The 13,261-nt window shown below is 36.6% G+C and overlaps 1 protein-coding gene and 1 pseudogene across 45 annotated transcripts in view; both read right to left on the reverse strand.

The window, feature by feature from the left end:
• Positions 1 to 9,578, reverse strand: part of znf740a (zinc finger protein 740a) — a 28,318-nt gene extending 18,740 nt beyond the window's left edge. For 12 of the 44 annotated variants that reach the window (XM_084395516.1, XM_084395501.1, XM_084395504.1 and 9 more), the window contains exons 1-7: positions 9,455 to 9,565; positions 6,279 to 6,433; positions 5,177 to 5,365; positions 3,791 to 3,937; positions 2,639 to 2,762; positions 2,410 to 2,493; positions 3 to 86 (exon numbers count right to left, since the gene is read on the reverse strand). In XM_084395516.1, coding sequence (XP_084251642.1) covers positions 3 to 86; positions 2,410 to 2,493; positions 2,639 to 2,762; positions 3,791 to 3,937; positions 5,177 to 5,365; positions 6,279 to 6,323 — 673 coding nt within the window. In that variant the 5' untranslated portion in view covers positions 6,324 to 6,433; positions 9,455 to 9,565. Of the gene's footprint in view, positions 1 to 2; positions 87 to 2,409; positions 2,494 to 2,638; positions 2,763 to 3,790; positions 3,938 to 5,176; positions 5,366 to 6,278; positions 6,434 to 9,454 lie in introns of all 44 variants that reach the window. The other 32 variants (XM_084395515.1, XM_084395520.1, XM_084395499.1 and 29 more) reach the window with 5 other exon arrangements.
• A 2,745-nt stretch (positions 9,579 to 12,323) lies between these two features.
• Positions 12,324 to 13,261, reverse strand: LOC311282285 (putative nuclease HARBI1; annotated as a pseudogene). The gene has a single exon. The product of its transcript is annotated as a putative nuclease HARBI1 (transcript).

Consider the following 13,261-nt stretch of genomic DNA (forward strand, 5'->3'; position numbering starts at 1 on the left):
ACCAGTGTGAGTGAGGCTGTGCCTCTCCAAGTGGTAACGTTGGAAAAACCGCATGTCACACATGGAACAAGCATATGGCTTCACCCCTAAACGCACAGAGTGGCAAATTCAATGATCGTCTACACAGAATCAAAACCCTGCTTATAACAAACGTTAAGCTTAATACACCCGCAAGGGTTTAGCTGCTTTAAGATATATGACATGATCTTTGCTTTAATGCCTACTTCAGAATAATGCTCAAAAGTCAAGTTTTGCACAGTGTTCATTAAACTTTGCTCGATGAAAATGTGTTTCTGGTACAGAAGTCATTAAACGAGGGTTAAAAAAAAAACAGACTTGGCATAAAAACTGCACTACAGAACTTTGGCATCTTTTTCATATGAAAGTTTGTTTCTTTTAATCTCACAATTATGACTTTCACAATTGCAAGATTATATATACAGTACCAGTCAAAAGTTTGGAAACACTACTATTTTTAATGCTTTTGAAAGAAGTCTCTTATGCTCACCAAGCCTGCAGTTAAAAAAAAAAAAAAAACAGTAATATTATGAAATATTATTACAATTTAAAATAATGGTTCTCTTTTTTAATATACTTTAAAATGTAATTTATTTTTGTGATGCAAAGCTGAATTTTCATCAGCAAGTACTCCAGTCTTTGGTGTCTTATGATCCTTCAGAAATCATTCTAATATGCTGATTTATGATCAATGTTGGAAAAAGTTGTGCTGCTTAATATTTTTTTATAACCTGAGATACTTTTTTCAGGATTATTTGATGAATAAAAAGTTAAAAAGAACTGTATTTATTTAGAATAGAAATCTTTTGTAACAATATACACTACTGTTCAAAAGTTTGGGAACAATAACTATATATTTTTTAAGAAATTAGTACTTTAATTCAACAAGAATGCGTTAAATTGATAAAAGGTGATGGTAATGATTTATATTGTTAGAAATTTTTTTATTTTGAATAAATGCTGTTTTTATGAATAAACGTTTTACTCATCAATGAATCCTGAAAAAAGTATTCCAAAAAAAATATATTAAACAGCACAACTGTTTCCATCATTGATAATAACTGAGTATCAAATTATCATATTAGAATGATTTCTGAAGGATCATAAGACACCAAAGACTGGAGTACTTGCTGATGAAAATTCAGCTTTGCATCACAAAAATAAATTACATTTTAAAGTATATTAAAAAAGAGAACCATTATTTTAAATTGTAATAATATTTCATAATATTACTGTTGTTTTTTTTTTTTTTAACTGCAGGCTTGATGAGCATAAGAGACTTCTTGCAAAAGCATTAAAAATAGTAGTGTTTCCAAACTTTTGACTGGTACTGTATATATAATTTTTTTTTTTTTTTATGAGAAATAAAGTCAGAATTGTGAGATAAAAAAAGTTGCAACTACTTTTTTAATTGCTAGTTTATATCTCACAATTCAGACTCTCTCGCAATAACGTGTTTATATCTTACAATTGTGAGGAAAAGGTTTAGAATTACGTAGAGCCGCACGATTCTGGATAAATTGAGAATCACACATTTTTTGTTTGAAAAGTAAAAATCATGATTCTGAACAGACAACTAAATAAAATAACATGTTCTTTGAAGCGTCAAGTTACGTGAAAAAGGTGATTTACTTTTTGATGGCCACTGTAGGCATCAGTGTTTATATCTGAACTATGAACTTTTATCCCAGCACTTGTAATATTTTGCATTATTGTAACAGAAATAACGATACTGTGTGGCTGAAAAGACTGTTTGTGAATCTGTTTCATACCTAAACATGACAACTGTTCTCTCTGGATCAGCGGCAGCGCAAACACAGATCTGAATGTTCGCTGTGTGTACTTGTCAAAGGTTTAATAGACAAGTGAATCGTTGTCATTTAGGAATAAGATGGCGTGGGTGTTTGAATCGAAGATCACAATCTTTTAACGATTAATCGCGCAGCTCTAGAGATACAAACTTGCAATTGCAAATTATAATCTCGCAATTCTGTTAAAAAGGTCTGATTTGTGACATAAGTCAGAATTATGTTTTTTTAATTCTTATTTAGTAGCAGAAACAAGCTTCCATACTTTCATGAAATGAAATTGCACATCACTTTGCAGAGTAGTTATTTTACATCAGCTGTGTTTCGTCACACTTGAACACTTATTTGTTATGTATTTTCTCAATAATGGAATCTTCTGTAGTGCAGCTTTAAGAAAACTCTCTCTCTCTTCTGCTATTTGGACATTTGGGTATTTTATGCATAAACCACAAAAGTCCAATAATTCATTGTTTGCATACAAATAATTAAAACTACATTATTTACTTCTGTCAAATCACCAATTTTGAAGGTAACAGGCACTGTTTAAAGTCAGAACGAAGATGCAAAGTGGAAGAAGTCGTACCAGTGTGAGTGAGGCTGTGTCGCTCCAAGTGGTAACGCTGAATAAATCTCATGTCACACACGGCACAAGCAAACGGCTTTTCTCCTGTGAGAAAAACAACAGAACACATTGACAAATCACTCAAATCTAACATGATAAAAGTGTGAAACCGAGGTCAAATGTGGATAATCCATGAATGTATTTGTTACTGTAAATATATTTCCAGTCCATAAAGCTGTGATATTCATACCAGTATGGATGAGAATGTGTCTCTTCAGGTGGTATCCACTCCTGAAGGCCCCGTAGCAGTGATCACAGATGAAGTTCTTCTGGACTTTTGAAAGTGGACAATTTCCATTTTCATCCACAACCGCCTACAAGGAAAATTAATGGAAGACATTCGTTATGTACTGATAACTCTTTTCCATGTAGTTACTATTTAATTTTCAATAAATTGTTTCTTTAAAAAAAACAAAAACAGCATTACTAAAATACAAGTTTTGGGCGAGTCCCCAAAAGTGTCGCTAATTAAACTCTAGTCTTTTTTTTTTAAGTATATGTGCATCCCTACTACAAAGGCATAATTATATTTATTGCTTACGAATCTATATCACTGACAGTTCTATGATTATCCAAGGAGGGAGAAAACAATAGCAAAACAGACAATTATACTGCAACTCAAAGAGTTATTTCCAGAAAGCATCACAATATTATTTTTGCACATAAAAATTCCCCAAAAGATCAAACATTTCTGGTTTTAAATATCCTTGTGGGGACAAGTAGGGAATACCTGAACCCCCCCCCCCCCCCCCACACACACACACACACACACACACACACACACACACACACACATAGGGTTAGTAAATTTCCATGTTTAGACTAACCATTCTTTAAATGAATACACAAAAACAACATAAAAACTCAACAAACAAAAGACTCCAAACATAAAAGAACCTAAACTTTAAGTAACAAACTTCACAAGAAGCAGATCTGCTTTATTCCTAAAACATCAGAGCCCTTTAAATCACAGTAGACACTGCTGCCATGAAAACACACAATAACCGTTATTGTGCTTCAGCGTTCCCCTCCCTTACAGACACCCCACCCCCCCCACCCCGACCCAAACCAGCCATCTCCTCCCCCACAACAACACAAACACACCATTACCATACAGGGTCAGACCGTCCAAATGCTTGCAATGTCATATCCAGTACAAATATGTTCTATAATACTCTCTCTCAGAAACCCTCCAACGCGACCAAACTACACTGCAAAACTCAAACGTCTCACAGAAAGCAGAGCATTCGAGTAAACTTTGTGTGATTTGTGGCCGACGGGGCAATGCATTCACAGGACTGTGACACACTACACTACACGCCACCCCCACACACACACTGACCTTCCCCGCCTGCCCGTCCTGCTCTCTCACTTTTGAGGGTGTTCCCGACTTCCTGTTCTTTTTCTTCAGCTGCATGTCTTCATTGGGTCTCATTTCCTTCTCATCCAGCATTCGAGGAGCTGTAAAATCACCCTCCTTCCGCAGAAGCTACGGACACACAAACACATTTATCACAAAACTTTGAAGGAATTACCACCTCGGAATTTTTATACAACTCTATAAAATTTCAGAAATACATTTGAACATTCTGCTAACAACCGTATATTTTATATTATAACCACAGTTTATTTTGTGCCAATAATCACACATTAGTTGTATGTAGAGGTCATCAGGCTTCAGGCTGTTACTGGGTAGATGATGCATAACGTGCCCATGGAGTTATTTATTTATTTTTTAAATCAATATTTTAAGTATTGAACCTATAGCTTTTAAATGGTGTCCCGTAGTGAAAAGAAAATTTAAATACAAGTGTGCAATATTCCCTGTATTTCAACCAATAAAAGGTTATTAAAGATGCTTGTGTAATTATTGAAGAAATATACTGATATAGTTATTAGCAAAATGCTACTTTCAAAATAAATTTAGAATGTCAAATTGCAGGACATGTACAATTTTCAAAAGAATAAAACAAAGAAATTTACTGAATTAGAAGATATACCTATTTTACACACTTTTTAATCAAAACTTACAGAGCCCCACAAATTACATGCGGACATATTTATTATATACATATATATATACATACACATATACATATACACATATATATATATGTATTTATGTACATATACATATTAGGGCTGCCAACGTTAATGCACTCAATTAAATTCAAAAACCTTAACCTGTTAAAATAATTTAACGAAAATAAATTAATGAAGCGCGCAAAACTGCGCCATTTACATAATTTACATCAGTTAGATGATTTAGAAGTCGGGAACTTATCGAACTGAGCATCTACAATGTGAGAACAGTGAGTGACACACCGCAAGGTTTCAGTGAATTATTAATTCCAGTGTATGTTTAGCTTTAAAGCACAAGCTCTGTCATATTCTGAAGATTAATAATAGTGATTAGTATCAAAAATACATTTATTTCATACTAGGTATGGACTCCTTCCTTATATCATTTGGTGTACTTTTGCAGCCTATTCTTTACACCTAAATTTACCTTGAAAAAATGGTAGGAGAAAATGCAGTTCTGTGAGAATCACTTTGCTGGATATAGAAAAATGACCGTCCAAATGTAAAAATGCCTAATTATGAGACGATTAATCAGCCTGAGCGATATTTTAGTCTGTCGCTAGTAAATAAGAAGTTTGTAAACTTTTACAGATGGCACAAAATAACCTATTTGCAGCTGTACACTAATCTGAAGGTGTCTCCTAACCAGTGGAGGACAGGTCATGCCCGTTGGTAAGAGCATGTGTCCTTGCGTCCCACGGTCCTGTACACTCTGGGCAGATCCGTGTCCTGAAGCTGGACCCAGCGGAGACATCATCTTCTTAGGAGCCGCCATGGAACTGGCCTGCATCAGAGCCATGCTGGACAACACCGCTTCACAACCTAACAGCCCTGCCTTAAGAAAACAACATCAAGACAGAACGCAGAATATGAGACCAGCTGTTGCTGGAAGTGTTTACTTTATGTAGCACTGTTTTTTATTTATAAGTTTATTTATATAGGGACAGTAAAAAAAAAAAAAATGATTCCAGTCGAAAACTGGAAAATATGTATTGCACATCGAGAGTATAGCATATGCTAATTTGCATCTCGGGTCCCTAGAAAGGCTTTTCTAAAAAATAAAAAATAAAAAAAAGCTACTAATCATAGAATAAAGCTAATACAACATGTCATTTATACACACGTACAAATACATACCTAAATGACCTGTACCTATTTTAAGGATGCTTCCAACCCTGGCATGAATAACTAATTAAAACAAACATTTATCTGGTTTATTTTTAAGGCTGTGCAACGATTAATCGCATCCAAAATAAAAGTTTGTGTTTGCATAATATGTGTGTGTGTGTGTACTGTGTATGATTATTTTGTATATATAAATACAAACACACATGCATGCATATATTTAAGAAAAATGTGTTATTTATATATAGAATGTTTATATTTATTTATAATACAAATTATATATATATATATATATATATATATATATAGTATATACATGCAAATATTTCTTACATTTATTCATGCATGTGTGTATATTTATATATACAAAATCATCCTACACAGTACACACACACACATATTATGCAAACACAAACTTTTATTTTGGATGCGATTAATCGCGATTAATTGTTGCACTGCCTTATTTATTTTAAACCACCGCTTTACCTTCAATGTAAAACACTTTATTTCACGTACTGCTTTAAACTCATTTGGAAACATCTTTCTCGTACCAGTGTGGTACAACTAAAGTCAATTTAGGACAAAAACATGCACGTCCTGTATGAAACGCGAAGAGAACTAACCCATTTCATGTGGTCCCGGACCGAGCTGCCGGGTATGTGTGACATGGTGGCAGACAGCGGTTGAGAGACAGGCGAGATGTGTAGATGAGACGTCAGTTCGGACCAAGTGTCACACAAGTCTCACCGGACTCTATCATGGGGCAGCAATGTCTTTTCTTTGTGGTGACAAAGATGAATTAGAGTAGAAACATGAGACATTCACAAAGAAAAAACAGCAAGAGTTCTAAGACTGATCAGAGTGGGTAACAGTAATTACAGGCTTTCATCCACTGAAGGCAGCACTTAAACCCAGAATGCTTTGGATAAAGGGAGCTTGCTTTGCATAATGCCCAAATATGCTGGATGAAAGCCTGATAGACAATTGGAAACACTTCAGAAGTTTGAAAGTACTCTTCTGATTGGTTGAATTCTACAGGATTTCTGGGAGATGTGTGTGTCGTGTTCTTAAACGGTCTGCCTGGAAACAAAGCCGTCTTGATGCCAAACCTCCTCATGGAAAAAGAAAGCCCCCGTGTTTATATCTGTGACAATGAGCACTTATCAGGATCAACTACACGCTGGGTTGTCAAAAGCACAGTTGTGGTAAACAGAAGCTCAAACACGCTAGCTTGATGTGCGAGAACCAATGAGGTTCATTCTTGTGTTACGCAGCACGTTTGAGCTTCAGCAAGAACCAATGAGGTTCATTCTTGTGTAACACAGCACGTTTGAGCTTCAGCAAGAACCAATGAGGTTCATTCTTGTGTAACACAACACGTTTGAGCTTCCGCAAGAACCAATGAGGTTCATTCTTGTGTTTCAAAGCACGTTTGAGCTTCAGCAAGAACCAATGAGGTTCATTCTTGTGTTTCAAAGCACGTTTGAGTTTCCGCAATAACCAATGAGGTTCATTATTGTGTTTCGAAGCACGTTTGAGCTTCTGTAAGAACCAATGAGGTTCATTCTTGTGTTTCAAAGCACGTTTGAGTTTCCGCAAGAACCAATGAGGTTCATTCTTGTGTTTCGAAGCACGTTTGAGCTTCTGTAAGAACCAATGAGGTTCATTCTTGTGTTACGCAGCACGTTTGAGCTTCAGCAAGAACCAATGAGGTTCATTCTTGTGTAACGCAGCACGTTTGAGCTTCCGCAAGAACCAATGAGGTTCATTCTTGTTTCTCGAAGCACGTTTGAGCTTCTGTAAGAACCAATGAGGTTCATTATTGTGTTACGCAGCACATTTGAGTTTCAGCAAGAACCAATGAGGTTCATTCTTGTGTTTCAAAGCACGTTTGAGCTTCAGCAAGAACCAATGAGGTTCATTCTTGTGTTTCAAAGCACTTTTGAGTTTCCGCAATAACCAATGAGGTTCATTATTGTGTTACGAAGCACATTTGAGTTTCAGCAAGAACCAATGAGGTTCATTCTTTTGTTACGCAGCACGTTTGAGTTTCCGCAAGAACCAATGAGGTTCATTCTTTTGTTACGCAGCACGTTTAAGTTTCCGCAAGAACCAATGAGGTTCATTATTGTGTTACGCAGCACATTTGAGCTTCCGTAAGAACCAATGAGGTTCATTCTTTTGTTACGCAGCACGTTTGAGTTTCCGCAAGAACCAATGAGGTTCATTCTTGTGTTACGCAGCACATTTGAGCTTCCGTAAGAACCAATGAGGTTCATTCTTTTGTTACGCAGCACGTTTGAGTTTCCGCAAGAACCAATGAGGTTCATTATTGTGTTACGCAGCACGTTTGAGCTTCCACAAGAACCAATGAGGTTCATTCTTGTGTTACGCAGCACATTTGAGCTTCCGTAAGAACCAATGAGGTTCATTCTTGTGTTACGCAGCACATTTGAGCTTCCGTAAGAACCAATGAGGTTCATTCTTTTGTTACGCAGCACGTTTGAGTTTCCGCAAGAACCAATGAGGTTCATTATTGTGTTACGCAGCACGTTTGAGCTTCCACAAGAACCAATGAGGTTCATTCTTGTGTTACGCAGCACATTTGAGCTTCCGTAAGAACCAATGAGGTTCATTCTTGTGTTACGCAGCACGTTTGAGCTTCCGCAAGAACCAATGAGGTTCATTCTTGTGTTACGCAGCACGTTTGAGCTTCCGCAAGAACCAATGAGGTTAATTCTTGTGTTACGCAGCACGTTTGAGCTTCCGCAAGAACCAATGAGGTTCATTCTTGTGTAACACAGCACGTTTGAGCTTCTGCAAGAACCAATGAGGTTCATTCTTGTGTTTTGAAGTTTCCGCAAGAACCAATGAGGTTTGTTCTTGTGCATCAATCTAGTTCAGTTCAGTACATTCACTGATTAGTGTTTACATGTGAATAAAAGCTTAAATTAAATCTGTTCATAATATAAAGAGACAGAGACTCTTCAGAAAATTTGCATAGACTGTCAATGGAGGAACAGATGAACTAAATTCTTACGGGTTTGGAATGACATGAGGGTGAGTAATTAATGAGAGAATTTTTTTTGGGGGGGGGGGGGAGAACTATCCCTTTAAAAGAGTCCTTGTGAGCACACTCTTCGTGATTAGACGTGTCAAGCCCCCTCAAAAAGGGGAGCATATGTAAATCAAAGGATTGAGATCAATATTTCTCAACCCTGCTCATTAATCTGACACGTCTAATTCAGGTCATGAAGTATGGAGATGATTGAGTATTCAGCTAATGGGAGAGAGCCACAAAGTGAGGTGCTGTGGGAAACATAGACCGACTACATCTACTGCCACATGCAAAACAATTTAATTATGCGTTTTAAAAGCAAACACCGAAGACATCCATGCATGTTGTAGCCTAATGCATGAGAACAGATGAAAGAATAACACACACACGCATGTGAAAAGCATCTCAGCGCGCTGATGTTCGCACTAAAAACTCCCCCGCAAACAAACAATCCTCATCTAACACGACTAATCCTTACATTTTCGTGAGCTTTTTTCACCTGAACCCCTCTAAACATGTCACCGCACGCCTCGTATCAGTCATGTGTGCTTTAGTTCGAGCTGGAGTTTATTTAAAACGCGTTCATGTGTGATAATGTGTTTCGTGTACATATGGCTCTCTATAATCCAATCTGTCTCTCGAGGCCTGTAAAAGCGCACCAGACCACATCATCCCGAGAGATAAAACAACAACACTAACCATTTGTATTGAAGCGATACACATAGTGCTTATGAATCTTACCTTAATACTGCTCAATTTCAGTCTTTTATTCCAGCCCAGGTCAGTTTACAAACACAGGAAACGCCACCGGAAAAGCTCCACGAGAACGCGCACACTGGCTGCAACGTCACTAGTGTTTATGAGCGAAGTAACAAAACATCAGCAGCAAACCGTGTTATTGTATTGAAAACCGTGGGAACATGGAACCAAAGTATAAAGAGGTTATTCTATATTCACCCTGGAGAATGGTGTAAATGAAGATGTAGCTTTTCATGATAATATAATTAGCCTAGTTAGATGTGGAAAGATGCCCGCCTGGGGCAAGTTGACCCAACACCCCACCTTATTTTTTTTTCTCTCTTGATGGTACAAAATATCAACGCAACACATTAAATGAATGACTTTTTCATCATTTAGTCAGTCAAATCCGTTTAAAAGCCATTCCACCAAACTCTTAAATTAAACGAATTTTTTTTTAAAATCTTTTTTCAACACTGAATCTAATACTAGGCTACACATAGCCTATTTAACTATCAAAATGTGTATTGGTAAATCTCAACTTTATTATTATTTTTTTTTACAATATTTCTAAGCAGAAGATGGACACATGTTTTTTCAGTCCTCTTACCGAAACTCGTGCCATTTAAAAAGCATGTTTAAAAGCATGTCAATTAATTCCTTTGTTTTCCCCACAAGAAAGTGTTTATTTTAAAGAAATTGTTGGTTGTATGTTCAAATAATTGATATTTGTGACAAAAAAGCCTCAAGGTAATCATTTTATTTATTTATTAAACAATTGTATAAATGATGGACCAAACAAAACTGATAAAAACAGTGGGTTAACTTAATTTTTTTTAGAAAATAAATGAAATTTAGTAACAGGAATGAACACTGGGTAACAGGAATGAGTGCATATGTGTGTGTATGAGAGAGTGTCTGTACATGACTGTGTGCATGCGATTTCTGTGTTGAAGAGATTTACTATGTGCTAGTAGTACTTCACAGCGAAGGAGGTGGAAAGAGAAAGAAGGAGAGAAAAGAGAAGAGAGAGAAAGGGAGAAAGAGGGAAGTTAAGACAAAAAGGGGGGGAAAGAGAGGTTTGCGGGTGTGTTTCGCTCCTTCTCGTGCGGTATGCCATGAGTGGGTGTTTCTGGCACCTGCATGGATATAAAATCACTCAACAATGCAAAAATAAAAACAGTTTCTGAAGGATTTTAATCATTATATTTCATGGTAAAGTTTAGAGATAGAGAGTGGGGACATGCAACAAATACTTTTTTAGTGTTCTGGGTAGGTTTTATTAATGTTTTTAATTATACATATTAAATTTGCAGTTAGCTTAATGTGCAGGACACTTTGCTTAATAATAAAACGTATTTTAGAGTTAATTTTCATGCATGTTTATACATATAATGTCCTGGGGACAGAAATGTCACCCATTCGGTGTCATAAAAAAAAATAAAAAAAACACTGATTCGTTCACGAACAGCACATCAAACGTCTGATACATACAGCACAATGCATACAGGACCTCTATTATTTATCAGTCAAGATGCCTCTGTTTTATTGAATACCCTTTTCACAGTTCAAATCGCCAATAAACTCCAGGGCCCAGATGTTCAAAAAGTTTAATCTGGATCAGATTGATCTGATTTTGCTATCCTGGATCAGGTAATCCATCTTAATGTTGTGCCGGTTTTTCAAAGCAAAATTGGATTGGATCACCCTGATCCAGATACACACTTTTTCAGATTACCAAATCTGGATTACTAGTGCTCTTCGGAAAAACATGCTGATGGAAAAAACATGAGATTTAAGAAGAAAAAAACATTTCAATGCTTTTGCATTCTCTCAGAAATGTTTTGTTTAGCATTCACCCAAGAATCTTTGTGCATGCTCACAAATAACTTTTGAATGGTTCATCTCTAATGATTGTGACAATGGAGATACCAAACAAATACTTTAAATTAAACATAATATTTGTGTTTGATATTTTCAGCTGTTTGGAGATTATTTTATGGCACCAAAATCTCTTTTTTACTTTACTGTAGGCTCCCGAAAGGTTTAATAGGTAGCCTAATGTCTACTTCTAATTTCTTGCTTTAACAGTTAAACTAATCAAGAAAACCCAACAATAAAAAAAAAAGTGTATATTACATACACAAATGTACATTTTTTTTAAATTTCATTAACTTTTTGTTCCTGAAATCCACCCTTCTGTTGGGATCCATATAATTCAGATTTTTTTTTTATAAAAACTTTGAACAACACAAAGTGATGATTTGATCCAGATCAAAACCAAGATTGGATTGGATTGGGTCCACCCATTTTCAAGATTTGATCCAATCCCGATATCTGAAATCCAAACAGATTATGTTTGAACAACTGGGCCCTGGGCCCAGTTTTTCGAAAGTAATCCAGTGGGATTTCGGATCACGGATTGGATCAAATCTTGGAAATGGGTTTTTCAAAAGCAAAAGAGGGATTCCGAACTAAGATCAGAGCATGTTATCCGATCTTGCATTTGATCTGGATCAAACCTGGGTTTTTCAAAACTTTGAACTCGGTTTGGGATCTATTTGATCCAAAAAAACAGGATTATCCTGATCCCATCAGAAGGGTGGATTCAGTTGTGATTTTTCGAACCAAATAAAATCAGAGAGGTTTTTTTTTTAAGTGAATGATCACAAAATCAATGTTTATACTGATTTCTTCATACTTAAAGCATATATGAAGCATGTCACATCTAATGAGATATGATAAACAAAAAAAAAAAAAACTAAATAAAATCTCAAAGCTATCAGCTGTCAAATAAATGTCACTGTTGCTCACAGCTCTATAATTCCACAGTATATTAATGGCAATGACAACAACAAATATACTCAGTCATTCAGTAGCCTAAATAAAAGTAATTTCTCACAATTGCATTTCCAATTGCATGTCCAGTGTGTCCTTCATTAGGTAAGAACATTGGTGGCTGTTCTGGTTCTACATCAGGCTCAGGCCCATCAAAAGTGTCATCAAGATGGACATGACGCCTGGTGGCGATGTTGTACAGGCAAGGATTATGTTACATGCCACCTTGGTTTGTACCCGCAAGTAGTTAAGACATGCAAGCCGTCTCTTCAGGACTCCATTTAAGCGTTCAATGGCACATCTTGTTTTGCAATGTGAGGAGTTGAAGCGTGCCTGCTCAGGTGTGTTTGCTACTGGAAAAGGGGTCATTAGCCATGGTAGGAGTGGATATGCGCTGTCTCCCAATACTATGCCATTTGGTCGGTGGGATTGAAGCTCTCTGTATAGTGCACTCTCTCTTAGAATACGTGCATCATGAACAGACCCTGGCCATTTCACAACACAGTTGGTTATTATGAGGTCAGCGTTGCCCACAAGTTGGATGTTGATGCTGTGCCTCCCCTTTTGACTGACATACTCCCACTCCCTTTTACAAGGTGCTTGGATATGCACATGAGTACAATCAATAGCAACAATAGTAGGCATGTTCCCCATTTGAAAAATCTTATGCTTAGTCTGACCTGTCTGGTCATCCTTGGGAAAGGAAACAAATTGATTGATCAGACTGCCCAGTGCTACTGCCTTCACCACATTAGTCCCATATTGTCACCAATTACTTGGTAGAAAGTCCCACATGCGTAAAAGTGCAGAGCAATTAAGCACTGTTCCTCCACGGATAAAACATGACTCCTATGAGTTTGGTGTTGGAGTGTTGGCCTGACAAGATCTGCAATGTAAGTCATCTCTCCCAAAGCGAAAACGTGCATACAGTTCTTCTGATGTGTCAACATTTGGGAGGACATAACCAATCAT

Source organism: Rutilus rutilus (assembly GCF_951802725.1).
Source record: "Rutilus rutilus genome assembly, chromosome: 22".
In the NCBI taxonomy this organism is placed as follows: Eukaryota; Metazoa; Chordata; class Actinopteri; order Cypriniformes; family Leuciscidae; genus Rutilus; species Rutilus rutilus.